Here is a 27,019-nt window from a genome sequence, read left to right as displayed (position 1 = left end):
CTATGTACGCTGCACAGTGAACGACCTAACAAGCTAACTCCACCAAGGAGACCCCTCATGGGCAATCACATGATCAGTAACTTAGAACTGGCGCCAAGATAATTTTTTTGTTTCGATGCATAAGCTGAAATTCAAAAGTGGTTCAAATTACTCCGAGCACTATGGGACTTCTTCTGAGGTCATCAGTTCACTAGAACTTAGAACTAGTTAAACCTAACTAACCTAAGGACATCACACACATCCATGCCCGAGGCAGGATTCGAGCCTGCGACCGTAGCAGCAGCGCGGTTCGGGAGTGAAGCACCTAGAACCGCTCGGCTACAGCTGCCGGCAAGCTGAAATTCATCCCAAATTTCTATCTTCATTCGTTTAGGAGATATACTCTTGCGAAAACTGATAAATATTTTTTTAAATCTCATGTATGTTGACCTGTCTGGATAGCCGTAGATCTTAAAGCCCCGCTCCGTGATGGGGAGGGTACTGATCCCGGATCGACTCCACACAGCAGGCTGAAAACGATGGTGGGTATGCTGGCCACCCTGAACCTGGGTTTTAGGCGGTTTCAAACATCCCACTGGTATCCAACGTTAGTCTCCGTTACGCGATTCGCAAACATTTAGCAAAATTATGCTCACTTTCACAACACGGAGTCAGTTGGGGTACATATATCTGGTTCGGGGACGGGGTAGGGTGGGGTTACAGAGTAGCGAGAGGTAGGGAATCAAGCCAGCCCTTAAATTAACCATGCTAAATCCGTACAGGAAGGCATCCTGCCACCCCTTAAATTAACCATAGCGAATCCGTTAATCCTTGCCGACCCTGCTTACAAGAAAAAGAAGAAACGTCCTGTCTGTTGATATTTCTGCTTTAAGAAACAATAAGTAGTCTGTAAGAATAAATAAGTAATCTGTTTAAAAATATTAAATACACTGCTGGAAAAGGAATATTAGTACACCTGGAAAGACAACGTCGATTTTGATTCGATGACTGCATATTCCACCTCCAGACGTACTGATAATCGTTTCAACGTCGACCGTCAACAGATAGCGTAGTGGCATAGCTACCAGAGCGCCACCTGTATCTACATTTGAATACGGAATGTTCACAGCCAGAAGGCTCAGTGTGATACAAATTTGTGAAGCAAGCAGGCAACAATGTTATGGAGATGCACTCGTGCTTTCTACAGTCAACTGAGCGAGTTGAAAGAGGTCAAATTGTGGCTCTGCGAGTGGGAGATGGTCCTTTCCGAGAATTGCCACACGTGATGGACGTGCTGCATCACTTGTACGATGATGCTTCTATCAGTGGCCATTTGAACATTCTTACACCCATACAAGAGGTTCTGGACGTCCACATAGCACAGACTCCCGCCAGGATCGTCGTGTTGTAAGGGCAGCAGTGCCAGACTGAACAGCTACCACAGCACAGGTAAGAGGGCTTGTGAACCCAGACGTTCAGCGCAAACTATTGTTACACAGTTATTAGCAGTGGGACTACGGGCACGCACACCTCTACCCCATCTTCCACTCAAGCCCCAGTGTGGACGTGCACTGCTCGATTGGTGCCACCAGAGGATCATTTGGAAGATGGAATGGCGCGCTGTGGTCTTCAGTTATGAAACAAGAGTCTTCCTTCACTCAAATGATGGTCGTCCGCTCGCATGACGTACACCTAGTGAGCGCTGTCTCCTAGAGTGCATTTGTCCAAGACGCACTGACCCCACCGTTGGGCTTATGGTCTAGAGTGCGATAATCTAAAAGCCCTTTTTTACCTTTACTGTTCTGGAGGGGACGCTAATCAGCACTCAGTACGCAAAGATCGTTGTTAGATGCGTTCTTTTGCCGTTCTTACAACGGGAAGATAATGTGTTGTTCCAACAGAATAATGCTCACCTACACACTGCCCCGTGAAACTTAGAGTTCTCTGAAAGACGTGCAGACATTACCGGGCGAGCACGATATCCGGACTTGTCTCCAATCGAACACTTGCATGATACAACGAGACGTAAGTCGTGTGACTCGCCAACCAACCAACAAGTCTTACAGAACTGCGTGAACAGGTCGAGCAGGGGTGGCATAACGTACGAGGGTGAGTCAAATGAAAACCTTAAATTTGTAATAACAAATCGAAATTTTACGCCGTTATCCTGTAAGTTGGTAAGCGTGCTACAAACAGCGTGCATAATGGTCTGTAGGTGGCAGCACAGCGCAGATGCACACATACCGTCGCAGTAACAGTATAAAGATGACCGCCCCCCATGCGACTTGCACCAGGGAAGAACAGCGTTCTGTTATTCGGTTTTTTCCTAGTGAAGGTGTGAAACCTATTGAAATTCATCGACGAATGAAGGTTCAGTACGGTGATGCATTTTTGTCACGTCGGTAAGTCTAAGAATGGAGTAGGAAGTTCGAAAACGGTGTGACTTCAGTGGAACATGCTCCTCGTCCAGGTCAGGCACAACGAGTTGTGACTCCACAGAACATTGCAGCAGTTGAAGCCATAGTGAAGGAAAACCGCCGAGTGACACTAAATGACATTGCAGCATGTTTACAGATTAGTCATGGCTCAGCACACCACATTGCGCATGATGTGCTCCAGTTTCACAAAGTGTCTGCAAGATGGGTGCCACAGCAGCTGACTCCTGAAATGAGAGAAAGACGTGTTGATGCTTGTGAAGAACTTCTTCGGTGCTTTGAACGAGAAGGCGATGGCTTCCTTGCAAGAATCGTTACTGGGGGAAAAACATGGGTTCACTTCCACCAACCAGAAACGAGCAAGGAATGGCGCCATTCCTCATCACCAAGTGATTTCCATATGTTCGGACCACTCAAAGACGCAATGGGAGGAAAGAAGTTCCGTTCTGATGAAGAGGTACGCCACGCGGTGCATGAGTGGTTGGTCGAACTACCAAAAGAATTTTTTTCTAAAGGAATTTATACACTTTTTAAGCACTGGAGGACTTGCATTGAGCGTGGGAGAGATTATGTTGAAAAGTTATACAGCTTTGAACCATTTCTGCACAATAAATAATATTTAAAAAAATAGTTAAGGTTTTCATTTGACTCACCCACGTATCCCAGGATAGTACTCGCTATCTGTACGATAGACTGGATGACAGAGTCAGCGCTTCCACTGCCACCCGTGGACGCTAAACTGCTAACAACTAAGAGCTTTTCAACACGGGTCAAAATGTGGTATCTCAGAACCGCTTGTGTTATTGATATGTAAATGTAAACATTTCATGTACACTGTTGCAACAATAAGTCTTGAGTAAACTGGTAACCTTTAAAAGGGTGTACTAATTTTTTTTTCGGCCAGTGTAGGCTACACACAAACAACAAACTTCGAACAAGCAAATTAAAACTGTGTGCCGGACCGAGACTCGAACTCGGGACCTTTGCCTTTGGCTGGCAAGTGGTAGAGCACTTGCCCGCGAGAGGCAAAGGTTCCGAGTTCGAGTCTCGGTCCAGCACACAGTTTTAATCTGCCAGGAAGTTTCAGATCAGCGCACACTCCGTTGCAGAGAGAAAATCTCATTCTTCTAACAAGTAGGCTTTCATAACTTAACGAATAATAATTCCCCCTAAAAAAGGCCAGACATATACCTATTCAGTTTAATGGTGACCGGCTGCTCCTTATACTTTTTTGTAAGACTTCACCTGCGCTTTCTCACAGCTTCGGTCTCTGCCAGTCAGTTCTGGAGAAAATGTCCGTGTTTGTACGTGTGACAGCGGAGTTGTGTTAGTATCTTGCGAGAGTTATCGCAGTGAATGGGCGTGCTGTGCTTGTGTGTCGCAGGAGCGGACACAGGTGGCGAGGCGCGGCAGGGGCTTGCCAGGAGCTCTCGCAGCGTGAAAGCCGCCAGACCGCAGCAGCAGCAACCGGCGCGGGCACTGCACGTCGGCCGGCAGCGCAGGCGACACGGTGCGTGCTGGTGAGAGGCGTTACACGGCAGGCCGGGCAACTCTCTCTGCTAGGCCACTGCTTCCCAGTCTTTCTGAGAGACCAGTACCCCTGACCGTACAATCATGCTCATAAATTAAGGATAATCGCAACGTGGCACTACGTAAAACTGGCGCTAATAGCATAGACACATAGGGAACACACACGACACAGATCTGTAAGTCCACGGTATTGGTGATAAGTTGAGAAAACCGTCCCTAAACACATGTGCTACAAAACGCCGCTGTTTCCTGCGCATGTAGACCGACATCAATATTGGATGTGATTACCATGCACACGTTCACAGTACGCAAAACGGGTTGGCATACTCTGGATCAGGTAGTCGAGCAGCTGCTGGGGTATAGCCTCCCATTCTTGCACCAGTGCTTGTCGGAGCTGTTGTAGTGTCGTAGGGATTTGAAGACGTGCAGCGGAAATTCGACCCAGAGCATCCCACACGTGATCGATGGTGTTTAGGTCTGGAGAACAGGCAGGCCACCATATTCTTCTGATTCAAGGTACTCCTCCACGATGGCAACTCGGTGGGGGCGTGCGTTATCATCCATCAGGAGGAAGGTGGGACCCACTGCACCCCTGAAAAGGTGGACATACTGGTGCAAAATTACGTTCCGGTACACCTGACCTGTTACAGTTCCTCTGTCAAAGACATGCACGGGTATACATGCACCAATCATAATCCCACCCCACACCATCAAACCACGACCTCCATACAGGTCCCTTTCAAGAGCATTAAGGGATTGGTATCTGGTTCCTGGTTCACGTCAGATGAAAACCCGGCGAGAAACGCAGTTCCGACTATACCTGGACTCGTCTGTGAACATAAACAGCGACCACTATTCCAATGACCATGTACTGTGTTCTTGACACCTGGTTTTACGGGCTCTCCTGTGACCAGGGGTCAGTGGAATGCACCTTCCAGGTCTCCGGACGAATAAACCATGTCTGTTCAGTCGTCTGTAGATTGTATGTCTGGAGACAACTGTTCCAGTGGATGCGGTAAGGTCCCGAGGAAGGCTACCTGCAGTACTCCATGGACGTCTGCAGGCACTGATGGTGAGATATCGATCTTCTTGTGGTGTTGTACACTGTGGATGTCCCGTAGTGTAGCGCCTGGACACTTTTCCTGTCTGCTGGAATCGTTACCATAATCTTGAGATCACACTTTGTGGCACACGGAGGGTCGATGCTATAGAATGGTGCGTTTGACTAGCCTCCCGGATCAGGTAGTATTCTACCCCTCACAACGTCATAAATATGTGTTCTTTGAGCCATTTTCAACACACAGTCACCATTAGCACGTCTGAAAACGTGTGCTCACTTACTCGCTGCACCGTACTCTGACGTGCTCCAACACACCTTTGTGTATGTGGACTTCTGCCAGCGCCACCGTGCGACGACCGCAGTTCAAATGCACCGCGTGGTCATACCCCGAAGTGATTTAAACTCGCCCACCAGAGCGTTGTTTCACCATGTATCAGCATTATCCTTAATTTATGAGAATGAATGTAGTACCTCCCTCCCCCCCCCCCCCCCCATCTTCAACATTAGCGCGTAGCTAAAATTTAGAACGAATAAGAATTTTGTTCTACACTTTTATTTAATAATGAAAGAGAAGTCACATTTGGTTCTTTTAGGTGTCCAAAATTTTCTTTCAACAGCTTTATTCTTGAAACAATGAATAGTAAATGATATTTGTTTCTTGTAGGTGTTTTACAGAACCACGAATTAAGGAGTCAATGAGACAATTGGTACTGCTTATTTCTAACATTTCTAACACAATGTTGAAAAAAATCCCAGTCCATTGCAAGTGCTGTCTACAGTTTCTCTTCGGGAAAGGAAGTTAACTACCCAATTTGAGAGTAGACACTTGTTACTAAACGTGTTTCCTCCGCACCGCTCCCCTCCTAAGTGACACATGGTTCAACCATGCTCTGCAACCCCATTTGAAATCAACCAAGTTGAAGTGTCTGCACATATTAACTGTTTGTACATGCTTTGACTGCTGCACTCCTTACTTCAGAAATGGCTGAAACACACTGAAGCGCCAAAGAAACTGGTACAATTCAAATACAGAGGTACGTAAACAGGGAAAATATGGCGCTTCGGTCGGCAACGCCTATATAAATCAACAAGTGTCTGGCGGAATTGTTAGATCGGTTACTGCTGCTACAATTTAGTGAGTTTGAACGTGGTGTTATAATCGGCGCGCGAGCGATGGGACACAGCATCTCCGAGGTAGCGAAGTGGGGATTTTCGCGTACGACATCTTCACGAGCGTACCGAGAAAATCAGGAATCCGGTAAACCTTCAAATCTCCGACATCGCTGCGGCCGGAAAAAGATCCTGCAAGATCGGGACCAACGACGACTGAAGAAAATCGCTCAACGTGACACAAGGGCAACCCTTCCGCAAACTGCTGCAGATTTCAATGCTGGGCCATCAACAAGTGTCAGCGTGCGAACTGTTCAACGAAGCATCATCGGTATGAGCTTTCGGAGCCGTTGCCCCACTCGTCTACCGTTGATTACTGTACGACACGAAGCTTTATGCCTCGCCTGGCCTCATCAACACCGACATTGGACTGTTGATGACTGCAAACTTGTTGCCTGGGCGGACGAGTCTCGTTTCAAATTGTATCGAGTGGATGGACGTGTACGGGTATGGAGACAACCTCATGAATCCGTGGACCCTGCATGCCAGCAGGGGACTGTTCAAGCTGCTGGAGGCTCTGTAATGGTGTGGGGCGTGTGCAGTTGGAGTGACATGGGACCCCTGATGTGTCTAGATACGACTCTGACAGGTGACACGTACGTAAGCGTCCTGTCTGATCACCTCATCCATTCATGTCCATTGTGCATTCTCTTGTAGTTGGTTAATTACAGTTGGACAATGCGACACCCCACTCGTCCAGAATTGCTACAGAGTGGCTCCAGGAACACTCTTATGAGTTTAAACGCTTCAGTTGGCCACCAAACTCCCCAGACATGAAAATTATTGAGCATATCTGGGATGCCTTGCAAAGTGCTCTTCAGAAGAGATCTCCGCCCCCTCGCACTCTTACGGATTTATGGACAGCCCTGCGTAATTCATAGTGTCAATTCCCTCCAGCACTACTTCAGACATTAGTCGGGTCCATGCCACGTCGTGTTGCGGCACCTCTGCGTGTTCGCGGGAGTCCTACGCGATGTTGGGTAGATGTACCAGTTTCTTTGGCTCTTCAATGTAAGAAGACTTCATGCTACCAGCGCTTTGTGTCTGACCACTACCACTAACAATAATAATAATAATGTTGTTAGGCCCTACAGAAGTGTTGTACCCATTACATAGCTGTCGTTACATCATGCTGTCATTATCAGTTCGAATCTGTCGTGAAATGAATGATGAAGCAATTACTGGTCCATTGCGGGAACTATCTCCAACATGGAGAACTTATTGTCCTGAGGTATTTAAGCATATGTGATATACATGTCTCATTTTACTGTAATAGGTGTATCTTACAAAGCGCCAATAACGTTTGTAGCAGGTACATGATTTGATGAAGATGTAGTTCATACATTCGTTTCACAAGCTGTAACATTCATCTCACTGCGTCAAGCATTAGTGATGGCATTTGAGAAGTGAAATGCAGTTATTGGTAATCTATGTAATCAGCCTTAAGCAATATTGATAACAGTAATGGTCTTTTAAAAATGATTTAATTTCGTGACCGAAATGGAATAGAACCCTTTTGTTTTTACTTCTAAGACGATTCCATTTTACTCCTCAGAGGATAATTAACCCCAAGCAGGGAACCACTGTGCTAGGCACTCCTTCAGATTTGACATGGAGTTATTCACAAGTACCTCCAGGATACCATAAACAGACTGCACGAAAACTACAAGACTCAGGAAAATGACGCATATCAGTGGGTAGAGCATATCTCCAAGTTTCGATTCGTAATACACGCCGTGGCGTAATTGCAGAGTGTACCACTAGGGAGCAGCCGTGTTATAACATGACGAAAGCTGGAGAGATTTGTGCGTTTTGTGTCCTTCAATTCGCTAAATGTGACTCGATTGTGGCGGTTCATCGACGATTTCGTATCAAATATTAGGTAAAAGCTCCAACGGACGAAACAATCCATGAGTGGTACAACACCTTCTTTGAGACTGCATATCTGGTGCGAAGAAAACAGGCCGGCGGTTAATCACAAGCTGAGAAGGTGGAGTGTGTGCGGAAATGATTCTTCAGGAGCCCAAAGAAATCGACAAAACGTGCGAGCAGGGAACTGCAGATAATGCTGTCAATGGCATGGTACATTCAGCGCAAACATCTGCGTGTAAAATCAAATGGCTGCAGTTGTTAAATGCGCTTACTATTTGGGACAGTGGATTTCATTCTGACCTTTGCAATGATCTTCAGCAGCAACTGTAGGAAGACAGTTCCTCTCAGGAGTCGGTTTTCAGTGACAAATCCACATTTAATATGTTTGGAGAAGTGAATCGTCATAGAATGTGTATTTCGGCAACAGAGATTATGGAACAAATTTTAGTTTCACCTGAAGTTAAAGTGCTTTGTGCCTTGTCCTCTTCAAATGTTCATAGACCATTTCTCTTTTCGGAGAAAATCGTGGCTGGCTTTGTGTACCTGGAACGTTACATCTTTGGCTTAATCCACAGTTGCTGGAGACTTCATTTTGCACCAAGACAGAGCTCCCCCACACTTTCAGACGTTCTTGTTTACCTCAGTGCCAAATTGCCTATATTAGAATGCATATGCTTCTAACCATCACTCTCATTGTCGACAGTGGCCCTCATAGTAACCTGATTTATCTCCATCTGATTTCTTGTTATGGGGTCATATCAAAGATTGTTTGTTCTTGTTCCCACTGCTGCTTAATTAGGAATAGTTGCAAAGAAGGATAAATAACGCAAGTTATTGTAAGTTCCTGATATCAACCATGACATGTTGCGATGTTTTTGGCAAGACTCTAATTATTATATTGAAATTTTCCATGTCACAAACATACCGAGCACCTGAAATGTGGGTTAAAACTTGGACAGACGCTCTGTCGATTAATTTGCATGTCTTCAAGTTTTTCCTTAGTTGTCTTCTCAAGCCCCACAGCAACTTATGAACACTGCTTTCTGCTGAAATAAATTAGATGCTTTGAAATGAAATGAGTGGATAATCTTTCTCTTGTTATTTATTTTTTGTTTATTTTTGTCTATTGAATATATTTCACTGTGTTATTAGACATGTCATGTTGCTGGTTTTGTATGGAATTTATTAAAAGTTTATAATTTACACAAAAAACAATTTTTTTAAATGATGATAGTAACAGATAATCAATAGTAACAAGATATTATAGATACAGCCAAACAACACGGAGAAAAAACTTTTAGTAATATGTAATAATGATAAATGCTTATAGCCTACATTTATTTACGTAAAAATCTTGCAGAAATAAGGAAGTAGACAAAGCTATATAACGTAGCCCAGAAATGTGACAAACTTCAAGGAGCTGTAGAGAGTATCTTGAGAAACAAATGAATTATAGGAACACGTGTCCCAAAACGTCATCCAACGACATTATGAAGAGTCTAAGTTATAGGGGCCAGCGCCTGCCAGTAGGTGGAACATCTCGCAATATTGTTCGTTATTTAGTGATCGCGACTGATTGCCCTGATCACCAGTGGAGAGGATAGATTTAGCTGTGGCGTAGACAAGCCTTGTCTCCTATGACTGTGATGCTCTGTTGCCTTGGCGGATGATGGTTCTGGACACAGGTTTCCATCTGCAGTTTATTTTTCTCCTGTAGACGGAGGACATTGGAGATTTTAGAGGGTTTCAGCGTCAGGGTACAAAGTCACGTCTACTGCCGAAGGGGTAGCCCACTTGCAGATGTCGATGTCTGTGACTTTGACACTCTGTAGCGTCGTCGGATGGCGTTTCTGGACATGGGTTCATCATTTCTCCAATCACCCTCTATAATCCCTCAAAGTCTGTTGCAACATTTCTGGGACACCCTGTATATGGTATGTATGCCATACTGTAGAAAAATACTAAGATAGTTGTACAGACTGAAAAACTACTCCTACTCTTTTATATCACATATGCATGCCATGCTGCAGAAAATATTTAGAAATGTATACAAAGTGAAAAAAAATTTTTTTAATTGTATTTTCACTAAGTATGCCATTCGCAATTTTAATTTCCTTTGTTTTATGATTTTCACTGAAAGTATTGCTTTAGCTTAACCAAAATCCAGAAAAGAAATGTTTCTTCAGTTTTTTTTAAAAAAAGTGTTGAGTTCTTTTATGCTCTTTACGCTAAGTGACAGCCTGTTATAAAACAAACTACCTGCATTTCTATGGTCCCTATCCATGAATTTCAGTCTTTTGTCGCAAATATGGTAATTGTCTCCAGGTCTTGTGTTGTGATAATGGAAATTTGTGTTTAGAGCTGCTGTACAATGTAGGACTAAAAGTATTGTCTCTTGTATGTCTAGACTTTGTACAGCTAATAACTGAAATTCTTCTGTGACATTAGTTTCACTATGCATCTGATACCATTCTTTTCAAATTTTAAAATTCTCTGAACTTGTACTTCTGCTCCTCCTACCCATATTGGTACACAGTACAATATAAGTGGGAAGATAAGTCCACAGTACATTTTTAGCTAGGCTTCTGTATCCACTGTATAGGACATTTTCTTTGTTAACAATACGTTTGTGCTTATTTTAGAATATATCTTATGAATGTGATTTTCTCTTGTCAGAAATTTGTCCAGCCCCATTCCCAGAAACCATCAGCAACCTACCTCTTCTAAATCTGCATCCCCAATGCTCAGAGTAAAATCCTCTGAGCCCTTGGTTTTATTTCTTTGAAATTTTTCTTTCATCGGGTGCAGAAATTTATGTGCGTTTATCGGCACACTGTTAGGACTAGCCATACTTCGTAATCCAGCATCTGCAGGCCCATTATGAATCAGTCGGGAATGTTAGTTGCATATGTAGTCTTTTCACACTTCTACCAGACAATTATTGTGTGATCACCGTGGATTTATCTCTGCGTGTATCATTTGTATATTACAGCCTTGTCCCAACTCCCTGAATTATTCAAACTTTGTAGAGATATACATTTATTAAATTTGTATTTTTCCATGTTAACAACTGACAGTTTTATTATTTTATACATTGCTTTTGATTGAAGAAGTCCTGTAAATAATTGTTATTAATGTAGGCCATCAGGGAACTTTGTAATAAACAGGGTTCAAAGAGAAACACAGTTCAATTTCAAATTTAGATGAACACCCTGTTTGTTACCTTTCGTGAGCTGCAGCGCCCATATCTCCTGTTTGCTATGGTCATCCCCGTCCTATTAGTTACCCGTTGTGACAACTTTTTCATTAAATGTATGTGGGATCAAGGGGAGTGATCTGATTGGTTAATTAAATTAATGCTGATCATTCTGACATCTACAGGGGAATGTCGATGTGTCAACCATACACTCACTAGAGAATCATTTTTTTAATTGTCACGACATACTTATTATATTGCCGAAAATAAGTCACAGTAAAGTATTCCCATTTAAAACACACTAAAGAATTTACCAAGCAAGGTTAGTTGTATTGAACCAGCAAACAGCAGTGTAATTAGTCAGCATACATGGAAAACCACATACCAGTACACTCACTGCAAGTACAGTTCCATAAACATACACCGCTGCCCTATCATCATAAAAGAAGAGCAATATAAAACTTGCATTGCAGCCAGATGCTGTGGGTGAGGAAGAAGGGACTGAGGTGTAATAATGGCAGAACGCCAGAACGTGTACTATTTGTTTTCGATGACCTGAGCCAGAACTCCCTATTTCTGGATCGATACAAGTTGACCGAGTTGTGTTGATTCAGAACAAAGGAGCTCTGAATGTCACACTTGAAAGAGAACTTCAGCCTAAGCACGGAGATCGCCTGAGTGGCCGAGTGGTTCTAGGCGCTACAGACTGGAATCGCGAGACCGCTACGGTCGCAGGTTCGAATTCTGCCTCGGGTATGGATGTGTGTGATGTCCTTAGGTTAGTTAGGTTTAAGTAGTTCTAAGTTCTAGGGGACTTCAGATGTTAAGTCCCATAGTGCTCAGAGACATTTTTTTGAACCTATGCATTGAGGTCAATGTGTGCATCTGGCTCCAATCCCTTGCTCATTCGGCAAGAATGACGCCTGCCGCTAGCGCTCTAAGACCATCCTCACTTCCGACAGGAAAAAAATTTGTAAGTTTGTGGTAACATCTTATGGGACAAAACTGCTTAGGTCATCGGTTCCTAAGCTTACACAGTAATTAATCTCACTTGAACTAACTTACGCTATGGACAACAAAGACACCCAAGCCCGAGAGAGGACTCGAGCCTCCAACAGGCCGAGCCGCGCCGCCCTTGACAAGACGCTGTAGACCGCGCGGCTCGCACAGGAAGATGGATAATTTAGTGACGACAGCTAGCACTGCACAAGGGGTGCAGGCCTAGCTCTCTACTTGTGGCGTTGTATCCTGGGGTGATCACAGTCCTCTGATTTAGAGCAGAGTGGAAGGTCTAAACCAGAGATGGTATCAGATACGAATTTCTCGACCTTCGCCGTCGTGTGTAGAGCTATAGGGTTCCCCTTAATAGGTAAGGCGTGCACTACACGCAGGAAGAGGCTACTAGGGTAGCGGATTACGTGTGGCATGTACATGGGCGTTTTTAGGTTAGAGTGCCCCTCCTCCCCACCCTCGCCCTACGTATCAGAGATGAACTACCTGCCAAAATCGAAGGTACAAGAGCCGTATTCATCTCAGAGAATTCTTGTCCCTGTAGGTCGACAATAGAAAAGATTAATATGATGTTAGTAAAGTGTAAGAACATCCATGGTAACGACCCTCAATTAGTATCGCTTAAAGGTAGACCCAAACACTATTAGAAACAGAAAGTTGGTCGAAACCGGACTTGGATAGCAATGAAATCCTAAATTCAGATTGGAACAATTATCGTGAGGATAGGTTATTTGTTGCAAATAATATCTACCGACAATATATAGCAGGGTTATCACGAATTCCGAATATGAATTGATCTGAGTAAGTTTACACACCCTGGCCAAAAATTGTAATCTAGTGCTTTTACAGACCACCTGCGAGAGGAGGTGTAGCGGTAGGGCGCTTCAGAGAGAACTTGCAGAATTTCGTGAACAATTTTCCTGATCACGCTGTTGTAATGGGCGGTGGCTTCTACTTGCCAGATATATACTGAGAGAGTCATGTTACCAAAACTATGTGACGATAGCCTGATTGTTTTATCCGAAAAATAAAAAATGGCTCTCAAGCACTATGGGACTTAACATCTGAGGTCATCAGTCCCCTAGAACTTTTAACTACTTAAACCTAACTAACCTAAGGACATCACACACATCCATTCCCGAGGCAGGATTCGAACCTGCGACCGTAGCAACAGAGCAGTTCCGGACTGAAGCGGCTAGAACCGCTCGGCCACAGAGGCCGGCTCCGAAAAATAGTTCGACCAGATAGGTAGAGAGTCAACTCGTGAGTGTAACGCCTTAGACCTCTTAGCAACAAACAAACCTAAACTTCTCGAATCAATTAACATAGAGGAGGGTATCAGTGATCATGAGGTCGTGATAGCATCTATGACTATGGGTGTTACAAGGAATGTCCAGAAAACTAATAAAATATTTTTGCTTGACCAGAGTGTCAGGATACAAATTGCAGAGTATCGGAGTAGTCAACATCAAATACTTAGTGCAGAGGGCGAAGATGTGGAGCATAGATTGCTGGGGCAACAAAGGGTACCTGGCGACTGGAGAAAAGCACATGTCATTCCCGTTTTCAAGAAGGGTCGCTGGACGGAAGCTCAAAATTATAGGCCTAAATCGTTGACGTCACTCGGTTGAAGAATTATGGAGCATGTTTTATGCTCATGTATTATGACATTTCTGTAGAACGAAAATATCGTCTATAAATATGAAGATGGATTCCACAAAAACAGATCTTGTGAAACTCAGCTCATTCTGTTCCTCCATGAGATCCACAGCTGTTGTACACGTTGGCGCCCAGATTTGTGCCGTATTGCTTGACATCAGAAAGGCATTTGACACGGTCCGGCAGTGTCGTATCGTGAAAAAAAATACGGGTTTGCCGAATATCGGACCAGAACCGCGACTGGATTCAAGGCCTCCACGGAGATGGGACTCAACACGTCACTCTTGACGGAACAATATTGACAGATGTGAAGGTAATTTCGGTAGTACCCCAAAGAAGTGTGATAGGACCGCAGCAACACGTCAGTAAGCTCCTCAAGATGACGAACAGCTGTCTCGTTGCGATATTGTGCAGCTTCCGCAACTTTATCAGACGTGGCACCCGTGAACCTATGAAGCAGGCCTGTTACTGTTTACGAAGTACACTATGTGATCAAAAGTATCCGGACACCCCCAAAAACATATGTTTTTCGCATTAGGTGCATTTTGCTACCACCTACCGGCAGGTACTCCATATCAGCGACCTCAGTAGTCATTACACATCGTGAGAGAGCAGAATGGGGGGCTCCGCGGAACTCACGGACTTCGAACGTGGTCAGGTGATTGGGTGACAGTTGTGTCATACGTCTGTAAGCGAGATTTTCGCACTTCTAAAGATCCCTAGGTCTACTGTTTCCAAAGCGATAGTGAAGTAGGAAACGTGAAGGGACACGTAAAGCACAAAAGTGTACAGGCTGTCCTCGTCTGTTCACTGACAGAGACCGCCGACAGTTGAAGAGGGTCGTATTGTGCAATAGGCAGACAGCTATCCAGACCATCACACAGGAATTCCAAACTGCATCAGGATCCACTGCAAGTACCATGACAGTTAGTTGGAAGGTGCGAAAACTTGGATTTCATGGTCGAGCGGCTACTCGTAAGCCACACATCACGCCCATAAATGCCAAACGACGCATCGCTTGATGTAAGGAGCGTAATCAGTGTAAAAACGTTGTGTGTAGTGACGAATCACAGTGCACAATGTGGCGATCCGATAGCAGGGTGTGGGTATGGCGAATGCCCAGTGCGCGTCGTCTGCCAGCGTGTTTGGTGCCAATAGTAAAATTAGGAGGTGGTGGTGATGTGATGTGCTCGCGTTTTTCATGTAGGGGGCTTGCTGTGCTTGTTGTTGCTTGTTGCTTTTCGTGGCACTATCACAGCACAGGCCTACATTGATGTTGTAAGCACCTTCCTGCTTCCCACTGTTGAAGAGCAATTCGGGGATGGCGATTGCATCTTTCAACACGATCAAGCACCTGTTCATAATGCACGGCCTATGGCGGAGTGATTACACGACAATAACATCCCTGTAATGGACTAGCCTGCACATAGTCCCGATTTGAATCCTGTAGAACACCTTTGGGATGTTTTGGAACGCCGACGTAATGTCAGGCCTCAACGACCAACATCGATACCTCTCCCCAGTGCAGCATTCCACGAAGAATGTGCTGTCATTTCCCAAGAAACCTTCCAGCAGCTGATTGAACGTATGCCTGCGAGAGTGGAAGCTGTCATCAGGGCTAAGGGTGGGCCAACATCGTACTGAATTCCAGCGTTACCGATGGAGGGTGCCTCGAACTTGTAAGTCATTTTCAGCCAGGTGTCCGGATACTTTTGATCACATAGTGTTTATAAATGACCTAGTAGAGTGCGTCGGAAGCTTTTTAATGCTGTTCGCAGGTATGGTTGCCTACAAGAAGGCAGCAACGCCAGAAGACACTAACGATTTGCGCAAGGACCTAATGAGGATTGGTAAATGGTGCAGGTTCTGACAGTTGGCCCTGAACGTAGATAAACGTAACATTGTGCATATATAGGATAGGAAACCACCACTGTACAATTATACTAATGATGACAAGTTATGGGAAACAGTAACTATCGGAAAATACCTAGGAGTATATATCTGGAGTGACCTTAAGTGGAATGAACTCTGGAAAAGTAGACGCCAGACTGAGGTTCATACGAAAAATCTTGAGGATATGTTATCCACCTACGAAGGAAGTGCCTTACAAGGTGTCTGTTCTACCGATTCTTGAGTATTGTTCTTACGTCTGGGACCTTTACCAGGTAGGACTGGTACAAGTGAGAGAGAAGGTCCAACGAAGAGCGGCGAGTTTCGTCACGGGATCGTTAGAGAGAGCGTTACAGAGACGCTCAGCAAACTCCAATGACAGACGCTACAGGAGGGGCGTTATGCAACAAGGAGAGATTTATTATTGAAATTTCATTAGAGTAATTTTCAGGAAGAGTCGGGTAACATTTTACTTCCTCCTACATACCTCTCGTGAACTGACCACAACGAGGAAATTCGAGAAATTAGAGCTAATACAGAGGCTTACCGACAATCATTCTTCCCACGCAGGGAAGGGGCGAACGATTCAGTGATATCAGAAGTACCCACTGCCACACACCGTCAGGTGGCTGACAAACTATTGATGCAGATATAGCTGTGGACCTACCACAACTACAAGGAATATGATAGACACCCTCTTTACGCAAACCAAGATCGTTCCTAACAGACCCTAAAATGGCCCTAACCTCAGATACCAGTCGAAAATACGTTTCACACCATATTTCCGCAGAATACGAATTATCTTACTGGAAATAATACGTAAGGCAAGAGAGCTGTAGACCTAGATGTCATCTGTCATTATCATCATTCACCAAACTCACAATGGGTCTATAGAGCAGTGCATCTGGTCTGTCTTTCACTGGAACCCTTCTGCCGAGAGCTGACATCACCATGGGCTTGACAAACTTTCAGAGTCCGAGATGACGTGGGCCCTGTGAACCAAGGTGCGAAGTATTGTTCCACGATCAGTCAGATGCTAGCAACTACCAGCCTATCGATAGAAACCAGGGTGGGTGGTTTCCTATAGACGGCATGTCCCAATGCACTATCAGCCTTCCATCTGACCAGCACGTCAAAGAAAGGAAGGCAGCCATCCTTTTCCATCTCTGTTCTAAAGCGAATATTCGAATGGATTGAATTCAGATATTCTAAAAAGCCATTTAAATTCTCACTTCCATGAGGCCAAACAACAAAAGTACTGTCTACATATTTGAGTAAAACAAGCAAATTTAAATGGCGCCAATTCCAAGGCACATTTCTAGAAATCTTGTATAAAGAAATTAGCAATAGTAGATGACAACAAATGGAAGTCACCACATGTCGAAATAGGTTAGTTAATCCCGCACCAAACGGTCTCAGGTACAAGTAAAGAATCAGGCAGAGGAACGAGAATGAAGAGAGAGACCACATCAAAACTTACTAAGATTTCAGGAGCATTCAAATGGACTCCCCCTAATCGACATAAGAAATCTACAGAGTTCTTAATGTGATGCACACATCGATCTACAGTGGGTTCAATAGAGTTACAAGGTGTTTTGCGACATGGTATGGTGTAAAACTATGGCAAACATTGGCGCAACATTATGATTTCAACACCTGAACAAGGAAATTTGAAGGTTTCCGTGGCTTGGAGTTTAATACTACACCTCGACGTTCTGTTACCAATTTCACGAGGTTAGCTTTGTACAAGGCAGCATTATCCGTGCTAGGGAAAGGTTTTATCTTTCTACTGACGGCTTAGCATTTACCAGTTGTCGATTTTATACATGCTGTCGAACAGGCTGTTTTTAAAGTTGAAACTTCTTAGTGTTTACTTAAACTGCTGAGTGAAACTGCTGCTACTGTCTCTTTACTTCTTTTCACCATTCCAGCACTCAATAACAGAATTTTCCCTGACAAAGACAACTCAAACTTAACCTATTCATTTATTATCGACAATATATGACAACATGGCTTCAAATAATTAACACAAACGAATGGCACTGAATTGTAAGAAATCCTAACAATAACCCATACTTTTTCATAAGTCACTTACCTTACAGAAAATCTTCATAACACGAATTACAGAAATTACAGAAAGCAGCAACTACAGCCAGCTAAATAAAAAGATTCTAACTACTATAGACTCTAACTATAATGGTTAGCAAAAGAAAGATTTTGTTGAAGAGCAAACAATGTATTTAGCAGATTATACCTTATTCATGAGACATCCAGTTCCAAAAATTAATAGTGGTCAATAATTGCAGTACCCAAACATTACCATCTACATCCTCCTTCATTTTACAATGCATGTCCTACTAACACCGAGTCTCCATGAAGAACACATCTCCAACCTCTCCACTCGCTAACTACTAACTACTAACTGCTAACTGATGCCAAAGAGTCTTTTGCCGAGGGCGCAGAGCGCTGTCAGTGATATTAATACAGACTATAGCGCTGCCAACATACAACATATAAACAGGCTACTTACAAAGTAACTCACGACACTGCCAAGGATGTTAGTACACAAATATGTTGTGTACTTATTCATATGTTCATATGTTTATTTATTAGCCATTCAGCATGTTTACCATGCAGTTGGCTTTGTCAAAGAACCTATTTCATAAAAGTATAGTTGTTACTAATTTTTTCATTATACATTTTGTATAGATATACATACATCTTTTTAGTAGTTATTAATTTGTACATTTGGCTCACATTATCATTTTACATATACATAAATACATTTAAATACACAAACTTCTTACTAATCAGACAACTTCAGCAATAATCATTATACAGTTTACATTCAAGAATTAATTATAGGGTTTTACATATTTAGTTAATGATAGTACATTATTTCAATTTTTTATACATTCCATTCAAATTACTTTCAAGATATTCTTCAATTGAGTAATATGCTTTATTTTTGAGCCATGTGTCTAATACCTCCTTAAATTTAAAATGGGTGAGGGTTTTGGCAGATTGTGGCAGTTTATTATATAACTTTAGACTTAAGTGTTTGTGACTGTTGTGTGTCAGTGACAGCCTAGAATACAGTATATCAAGCATGCAGTTGTTTTGAGTGTTGTGCAAATGTAAATTCATTCTCTGTGTAAATTGTTGTATATTTTCTTTTAGGTATATTAAACAGTTATACATATAGAGACTTGGGAGTGTCATTATGTTTAATATACTGAAGTGCTCCTTACAGCTTTCTCTTGGAACCAACCCTTGTAAACATCTAATTGCTTTATTTGCCATTTGAATACACAGTTTCTGCCTGGTGAATTACCCCAGAACAGGATCCCATATTGTAGTTGTGACTGAAAGAATGCACAGTAGCAAAGGATCAAACTTTTACTGACAGAACATCTTAGTTTATACAGCAGGAATATTACACATGCAAGTTTGCCTGTCAGGTAGCTTATGTGGTCATCCCATGTGAGCCTTTGGTCTATTATTGGATGATGTTCGCAGAGTAAGTACAACAGCATCTGAGGGAGCTGATATAGTTATCTTACCCACAGACAAGGGAAATACTGCATTTATGTTGGAAAAGCAGGATTACGTTTAAGAGATCCAGTGCCTATTATCTGATTCTGCTTGTAAACAATTTTTTCATGGAAGGTTTCCGGGAATGTGCCTTGAAGTCGGGGGCTTTGAAATTTGTGTGTTTTTTTCAGATATGTAGACAATACTTTTATTTCCTGTCCTGATGGAAGTGAGAATTTAAACAGTTTTTTAGAACATCTGAATTCAATCGACCTGAATATTTGCTTCTTGATGGAGATGGAAAAGGACGGCTGCCTTCCCTCCCTTGAGTTGTCTGTCAGGAAGAAGACTCAAGGATCGTTGGATTTGTATCTACTATAGATGCCGATAGCTGTCGCCATATGGCCCAGCATGAAAGGGTGCTATGTATCTTTGTTTAAAGGGTTCATATTGTCTCGGACTGTGAAATTTTGTCAACTGAGTTACAATGGTTATTGTTGAAAGACAGATATGATGCTTATTGTTCCATCGACCTATCTTGAATTGGGCGAGTGATGATAAAGACGTATGGCACTCTTTTCTACGGCCTTTTTGCCTTAAGCATGAAGTATTTCCAAAAACGCTTTCGTATTCTGCGGAAAAATGGTGTGAAATGTGTTTTTTCGAACATCTCTAAGAATAGGGTCCTTTTAGGGTCCCTAAATGATGATTTTGGTTTGTGAAGTGCGAGTGTTTATAGTATCCCTTGCTACTGTGGCTTGTCATTCATTGCTCAGATAATCGGGACTGTGGAGGACTGGTGTACTGAGCATAAGTGTCACACTCGCTAACAACGGCCAAGGTAATCTGCTGTTAGGGCACTGAATAGTAAGGGATAGAAATTATAAAATTTTATTATAACCCACTCACAGTGCCACAGGCAAATTCAAGTCATGCCAGGGAATGAGGCGAAAGCAAGTAGCAAACCAATATTTCTCAGGTGGTTCGACTCGACAACACTGTCTGCTGAGTAGGGATTGGAAAGAAAGGAGATTGTAAAAGAAAACGAAAGGAAGCGAGACAAGCGATTAGTTAGCTCGTAAGGCATGCTGAAAGAAACTGTATCTCTTTCATAGGAGCTCTTAGCAAGTACCGACACAGCAGTCAATAGCCTGTTAAGTAAATCTCGCACAATAAAGAGGGCACATTCAACAGTACGAACCAAGCCTTGAGTCATAGCCTCATGTTAGCTCCCTTTAAATGCTGCAGCTCTCCAGCTCTGTCATGAGTTGATCATTGGGATCCACGGCATTCACAGCAATAGTACTCGATTCCATGATTGCGATACTGTATTGAATCTATGTCCTAGATTCTCTGGCACGGTCTGTGAACTAGCTGAAGACGTACTGAAGATGATAGCCGTCACATGATGAAATTCGTGCTGCTCGCCGCCTACCATCTTCTAATTGAGAAACTGACGGTCTGCCGACAACACCAATCGCAGAGTGCTGCCATTATCGGATTTCAACGAGGAAGTCACAAGCAGGGTCCCTTGGGGTCCACACTCCTGTTCAACACACAGGCGCCGTCGGGCGCTGAAACCTACCAGGGATAGGGAGGAGATCAACCGGCCACACGACTACCAACACCAGGTACATCATGGATGCATCATGAAGGGTGATCGTAGAGTTCGGAGTAGGTCCGTGTACACTCCGCGGCCAGCGCGGGAACCATTTCGCGCTGGGAAGCCGTCGCGCCTGCTCTCCGGTAGACCACCGGGAAGTGAGGGTCGCTGACATCACCTCCTGGGCGTGCAAACGCTGAGCTGACTCGACGGACGTGAGCTAGAATCCAGCACCCACGTGAATGAGCAACAGTCAAGGCTGGTACCAAATACGACGACTTGTAAACATTGTGAATATGTAACTGGACTCTAATAATGTTTTACTAGCATCGTTGACGATTCACAGGTTCTCAACAGCTACCCTGACTTCATGCAGAGGTTTTCCCACTCGGCTCTCTGTAATACTTCAGCAGAACATTGGCTTCGAAGGAGGATATCCTATGGAATATAAGAATAAGAAGTTTCTAAAACACACTTCCAGCTATTGGTATAGTGTTATTAAGGAAGATGTTTAAATTAAATTAGCAAGTGACCTTATAGATAGGAATGGAGGTTTATGGTTAAATTCTGTGTGGACCTTCCTCTCTTCCTGCTCAATCAGCAGATGGATAGCATTAATGTTACTTCACCCAGTGGTTATTAACATTCACGTTGATAACTTTTGATCATCTTTCGTTGTGTGGTTGTGCCAGCGTTTACAGTGTGTGTGTGTGTGTGTGTGTGTGTGTGTGTGTGTGTGTGTGTGTGTTTGTTTGTGTGTGTGTGTGTGTGTGTGTGTGTGTGTGTGTGTGTGTGTGTGTATTACCACTCTTTCAAATTTAGTTGGGCAACACGCTTTCGTTGTATTTGCACCTTTAAAATGACAGGGTGTGCACCTATCGAAATATTATAATTTATTGATGACATCACCATCTTCCTGTAAGTTGCTTGAACATTTTATGTCCTGGGAGAAACTGAAATTTCACACTTAACAGTTTGTTTCAAGGCCACCAATGGCTATCCCTCTCGTCCTCTCTATTTGTTATAGGTGAGGCTAGATGTTGTCTCCTCTAATAACAAAAATGGCGGAACCATAGGACACAGTCAGACTAGAATGTTTCTGGGAGACTGTGCTGAATCCTAAAACAATGAGTTATTTGAGTCAGTATTCAGTGATGTGATGAAATCTTGTGATTTGCTCTCACATGTCTTATTTAGAGTTTGTAATAAATGCGGCATTATCAACATAAAAATGTTGTTATATTAACGGAAATTAATTTCACAGTAAGCCGGTAGAATCACTTAAAATAAAACAGAAAGAATGAATGTCTGTTTTGGATAACAAACAATGACTTGAGCAAGACCACCAAAACTGTGAGTTGAGTCGTTTAATATTAACAGACATGTAGTAATTAAGATGTGATAAACATGTGAAAAAGTTATATAGATCAATATTGCATTGCAACTAAAAATTAATTTTATGTGTTCATTTCAAATTCATTGCCTTCATGTTGTCGTACAACACAATATGGCTTATTATATGGATTATTTGTTTGTCGTAATAGTAAAACACTGGTAAAAATTTCTGTTAAATGTATACATTGTCATTGCAGGCTCTGACAAGAGAAACCTCAAGAAGAAAAGATTACTGCCAAGGAAGAGAGTAGTCAAGCTGAACAACATAAAACAGAAGAATAAATACAACAATGACGATAAGAAAAGCTCCAAACAAACGTGACGTTTGTGGGTGACATACTGCATGTGATTCATATAAAAGACCTTATTTTTCTTTACACACAGTCGGTGTGGGATCACCTTATTCTACCTCTAGAGTGTTGTAGAGAAAAATTTAAGTTGATTTTAAGACTATAACTGCCATAAAATATTTAAATTAATTGAAAAATGTGTTTGAACCTCCAGGAAAGTCATTAAGAACACTGACGTTCTTATAAACCAAATTTCAAAGCATGTATCATTGAACATATAGTTGTTATTGACAGAATTATTAAATAACAAAATCGATTCAAACATAATTCATTACAGGTATGCACGTTTTAATAAAACAAATACATGCCATTATTTTGTTTTTTACAACTCTGTTACACGAAATGTCCATTTTTACTTACAGTAAAAAATAGATATCCATTATGGGGCCTATATCAATTAACTATATCTATCATAATAGTTGTCTAAATGCCCTTGAACTGGAAAAGGGAGTCAGAAATAATTTTGACAGAAATAATTGAAAACCAGAAAATTAAATATATGAGTACCACTCACAATAAAGCACGTAATTCAAATATTGAAGTTACCTAAGAAAGAAGTTCTAGAGGCAAAACTCACTTTTTGCAACAGTTTCACCTCCAGCCTCAAGAGAAGACAAAGAGGAAAGATCATTATGATTTGCAGCAATTTGTCAACAACTATACTTTGCGATAGTCCTCTAAAGATATCCATTAATTCTTTCTGACGAATTTCGATTGAAGTGAATTTGAAAGTCTTTTTTGTGCTAACTCTTTTAAAAATATACACTTTTTGATAGTTTCACCATGCACTACTTTTCCATTGTAAATGACTAACTGAAAATTGTGCTTAAATTTACTGAAGTCTTATTCTTGTTGTAAATAGACAGTTCTAATGCTACTTTAACTGCAAGGCAACTGTAATTATTATTAACCTGATGACCTAAGATGGGCATAAGATTATTTTATGATAACAAAATGTCCACGGGTACAGAGACTCAAGTGCAGACAGTCTTATGAGGTGCACCAATTTCAGGTATTTTTCTTGCAAATAAAATAACAATAGATGAAAAATCTTTATTAATGTAGTCAAGCTGTTTAAATTGACAATGGATGCTCATAGCTGTGCCTGCATTGTGCTTGAGTTGCACTTTGACAAAAACGTCTGTTTCCGTTGTTTCACAATCGTTTGTGATTATTATTTGCTTCAGTCTCTCTAGTGTTTGTGGCATATTTAACATACATAAGACATTTATTACATAAAAATTATCTTGTGAATTGGTAACACCTGCCCACTGATCACAGGTATCATAGTATTAATCCACTGCAGCACCCAGTTTTTACCCAACATGTACAAAAAGACTAGTTAATCTCCATTCCTACTTATCTCGCCGGCCGCAGTGGCCCAGCGGTTCTAGGCGCTTCAGACTGGAACCGCGCGACCGCTACGGTTGCAGGTTCGAATCCTGCGTTGGGCATGAATGTGTGTAATGTCCTTCGGTTAGTTAGGTTTAATTATTTCTAAGTTCTCGGGGACTAATGACCTCAGATGTTAAGTCCCATAGTGCTCAGAGCCATTAGAAACAACTTACCTCACTCATCAAATTGATGGTGCTATTTGCTGTTTATTTATTTTAGATCTGATTTTACCATAACAACTTTATGAAGGTATATAGCAATATTGTTATCTACTGAATTTTAGTTTTGTATTCATTATCTTCTTAGATATAACATTCCTTAAGAATAGTTAGTTGATCTTGGGTCAAAAATTATCTATGGCACCACACAAACCAGAACAGCACTGAAGAGCCCTAACTGGTATATTATTTCCTTCCCAGTTCAAATGAATAAAATATGTTGAAATAAAAATAATGGATTGATGGGAATGAAACTGCTGAAGATGCAGTTATGTATGATGATATCTGCACAAAACATCCAGACATGCTAAACTTGCAATACAATGAAGATATCAAGAGAAATGAAAAATTTGTTTTACAGCAGGACTCAACTCAGAGAGCTGGAATGATGCTCATATACATTAAAGGGTTGGAAACCCATGTTGGAATCCTCATCTGTCACAAATTTTTATAAATCACTACCATTTATTACAATGCAGTTTCAGAGCTTCTGAACAGTCTGCAGTGGTCCATATTACGTGTCATTTCATCTTCACTGATTTCATGCTCATCGATGGATTTATGTCATTCCAGTCAATTTAATTCATTTCATATACACAGCTGACCATTAAAATTGCAACATTATGTAGGCAGCATGCAAAAAATTTGAAACCGTCATGAAGTGTGCTACATGCTTGGATAGGAGTAACGCCATCTATAATTTGTATATAAAGAAAGATTATGCAGCAGGTTTCTCTTTCACATATCGCATTTAAATATTGGTAATTTGCGAGAAGCTCGTGATATGTTGCGATTTATCATTCTTCTGCATTGCTGCTAGTCTTGATTGGGATACCATGACTACAAGGCAAATACGGAAACGATGGGTTCAGTGGCGTCATACTCAAAGCCATGTAGGATCTCAATAGCGCTTTGCAACTAGCGCCAAGGAGGACAGATAGATTGTTCAGTCAGCTGTGCTGGTTCTTTAGTGTAATGTACTGAGATAATACCACACTAGAAGAGTTTGTGACAGATGGTATAAGGAATCGACGTCTGCCCACAGCAAGAACATCACTGAGCGCATACCAATCACTCTGGCCTCGAAAGTGACGCCCCCTGGAGCGGCAGCGCTACCAGGAAGAGAGACGAACATAAGTTGCTAGTTGTAAGTCGGAGTCTTGCTAGGGAGTTCCTGCAGAACGTTCGTCGTGCCTTCAAGTCTTCAGTTCGCGAGTGAGACAGGAACACGTAGACAGTGGTTAGTCTTCATTAGAAACAAGTCCACTATATTTAGAGGAATGTCACATACCCTGAGTCAGGAAATGGGCTTGTTTTCGAGACATGGACAGTGAAGCACCACAGTTTGCCAGCATGGCGACCACTGACTGGGCTACCCTCAATGCGGCAGCAGGGAGACGTCCGCCGACAGCGGCGCGCCCAGTGACAAAATGGGCACGGTAGTGGCACCACGTTCTCTTCTCGGTAGACTTTCAGTTCTGAATACAGCATCACAATGGACGTATCCAGGCTGAAACGAGAACAGCACAAGGGCCCAGCACCTGATGTGAAGGTACAGATGGGGTGCCATTTGGCACACTACACGAACTTATCTACTTTTCATGCTGGTTTCGACAGCAGCTATTGCGTTTCTGACTTGTTAAGACCAGTCGATGTGCCTTATCTTCGATATCTCCGCAATGTTGTCTTTCAACAAGACAACACATGGCTGCATATTACCCATGCTGTACTGACTTACCGGTACTTCGATACAGAGCGTATGACAGGTGACCTGTCCACCACGTTCTCCAGACGTCTCAACCACTGGAAACATCTGGTCAATGGTTGCTGGGAGTGTGCGCTGATACGAAACTTCCTGGCAGATTAAAACTGTGTGCCGGACTGAGACTCGAACTCTGGACTTTTGCCTTTAGTGGGGAAGAGCGTAGCTCAACTGGTAGGCCGGCCGGAGTGGCCGTGCGCTTCTAGGCGCTGCAGTCTGGAGCAGACCGACCGCTACGGTCGCAGGTTCGAATCCTGCCTCGGGCATGGATGTGTGTGATGTCCTTAGGTTAGTTAGGTTTAATTAGTTCTAAGTTCTAGGCGACTGATGACCTCAGAAGCTAAGTCGCATAGTGCTCAGAGCCATTTGAACCATCAGTTGGTAGAGCAATTGCTTGCAAAAGACAAAGGTCCCGAGTTCGAGTCTCGGTGCGGCACACAGTTTAAATCTTCCAGGAAGTTTCACATCAGCGCACACTCCATTGCAGAGTGAAAATCTTATTCTGAAAACATTCCTTAGGCTATGGCTAAGCCATGTCTCCACGATATCCTTTCTTCCAGGAGTGCTAGTTCTGCAAGGTTGGCAGAGGAGCTTCTGTGAAGCCTGAAACGTAGGAGACGATGTTCTTGTGGAATTAAAGCTGTGAGGACGGGTCATGAGTCGTGCTCGGGTAGCTCAGTTGATAGACCACTTACCCGCGAATGGCAAAGGTTCCGAGTTCGAGTCTCGGTCCGGCACACAGTTTTAATCTGCCAGGAAGTTTGGTTCGACTTTATGCCCATCAGGGTTAGAGCAATTATCACTGCCAGAGGTGGCAGCTTTGTGTACCAAATTTCTCTCCTTGTATACCTTTAAAATCGCTGAAAATGTAATCATGTATTTCTGCTATTACACTGTAGACGCACAATAAGTAAAATTTCTTAATTTTCTATCCTTTCTGGGGTTATAATATTAATGGTA

The 27,019-nt window shown here is 42.6% G+C and overlaps 1 protein-coding gene across 1 annotated transcript in view; it reads left to right on the top strand.

Annotated features, from left to right (window-relative positions):
* Positions 1-22,946, top strand: part of LOC126273348 (uncharacterized) — a 161,997-nt gene extending 139,051 nt beyond the window's left edge. The window contains exons 14-15 of the mRNA XM_049976895.1: positions 3,799-3,924; positions 22,532-22,946. Of these exons, the coding sequence (XP_049832852.1) occupies positions 3,799-3,924; positions 22,532-22,656 (251 nt within the window). The 3' untranslated portion in view covers positions 22,657-22,946. The remainder of the gene's footprint in view (positions 1-3,798; positions 3,925-22,531) is intronic.
* The last annotated feature ends 4,073 nt before the right edge of the window (positions 22,947-27,019 follow it).

The sequence above is a fragment of the Schistocerca gregaria genome, chromosome 5 (assembly GCF_023897955.1).
Source record: "Schistocerca gregaria isolate iqSchGreg1 chromosome 5, iqSchGreg1.2, whole genome shotgun sequence".
Lineage (NCBI taxonomy): Eukaryota > Metazoa > Arthropoda > Insecta > Orthoptera > Acrididae > Schistocerca > Schistocerca gregaria.
This window is presented reverse-complemented; position numbering and strand designations above follow the sequence as displayed.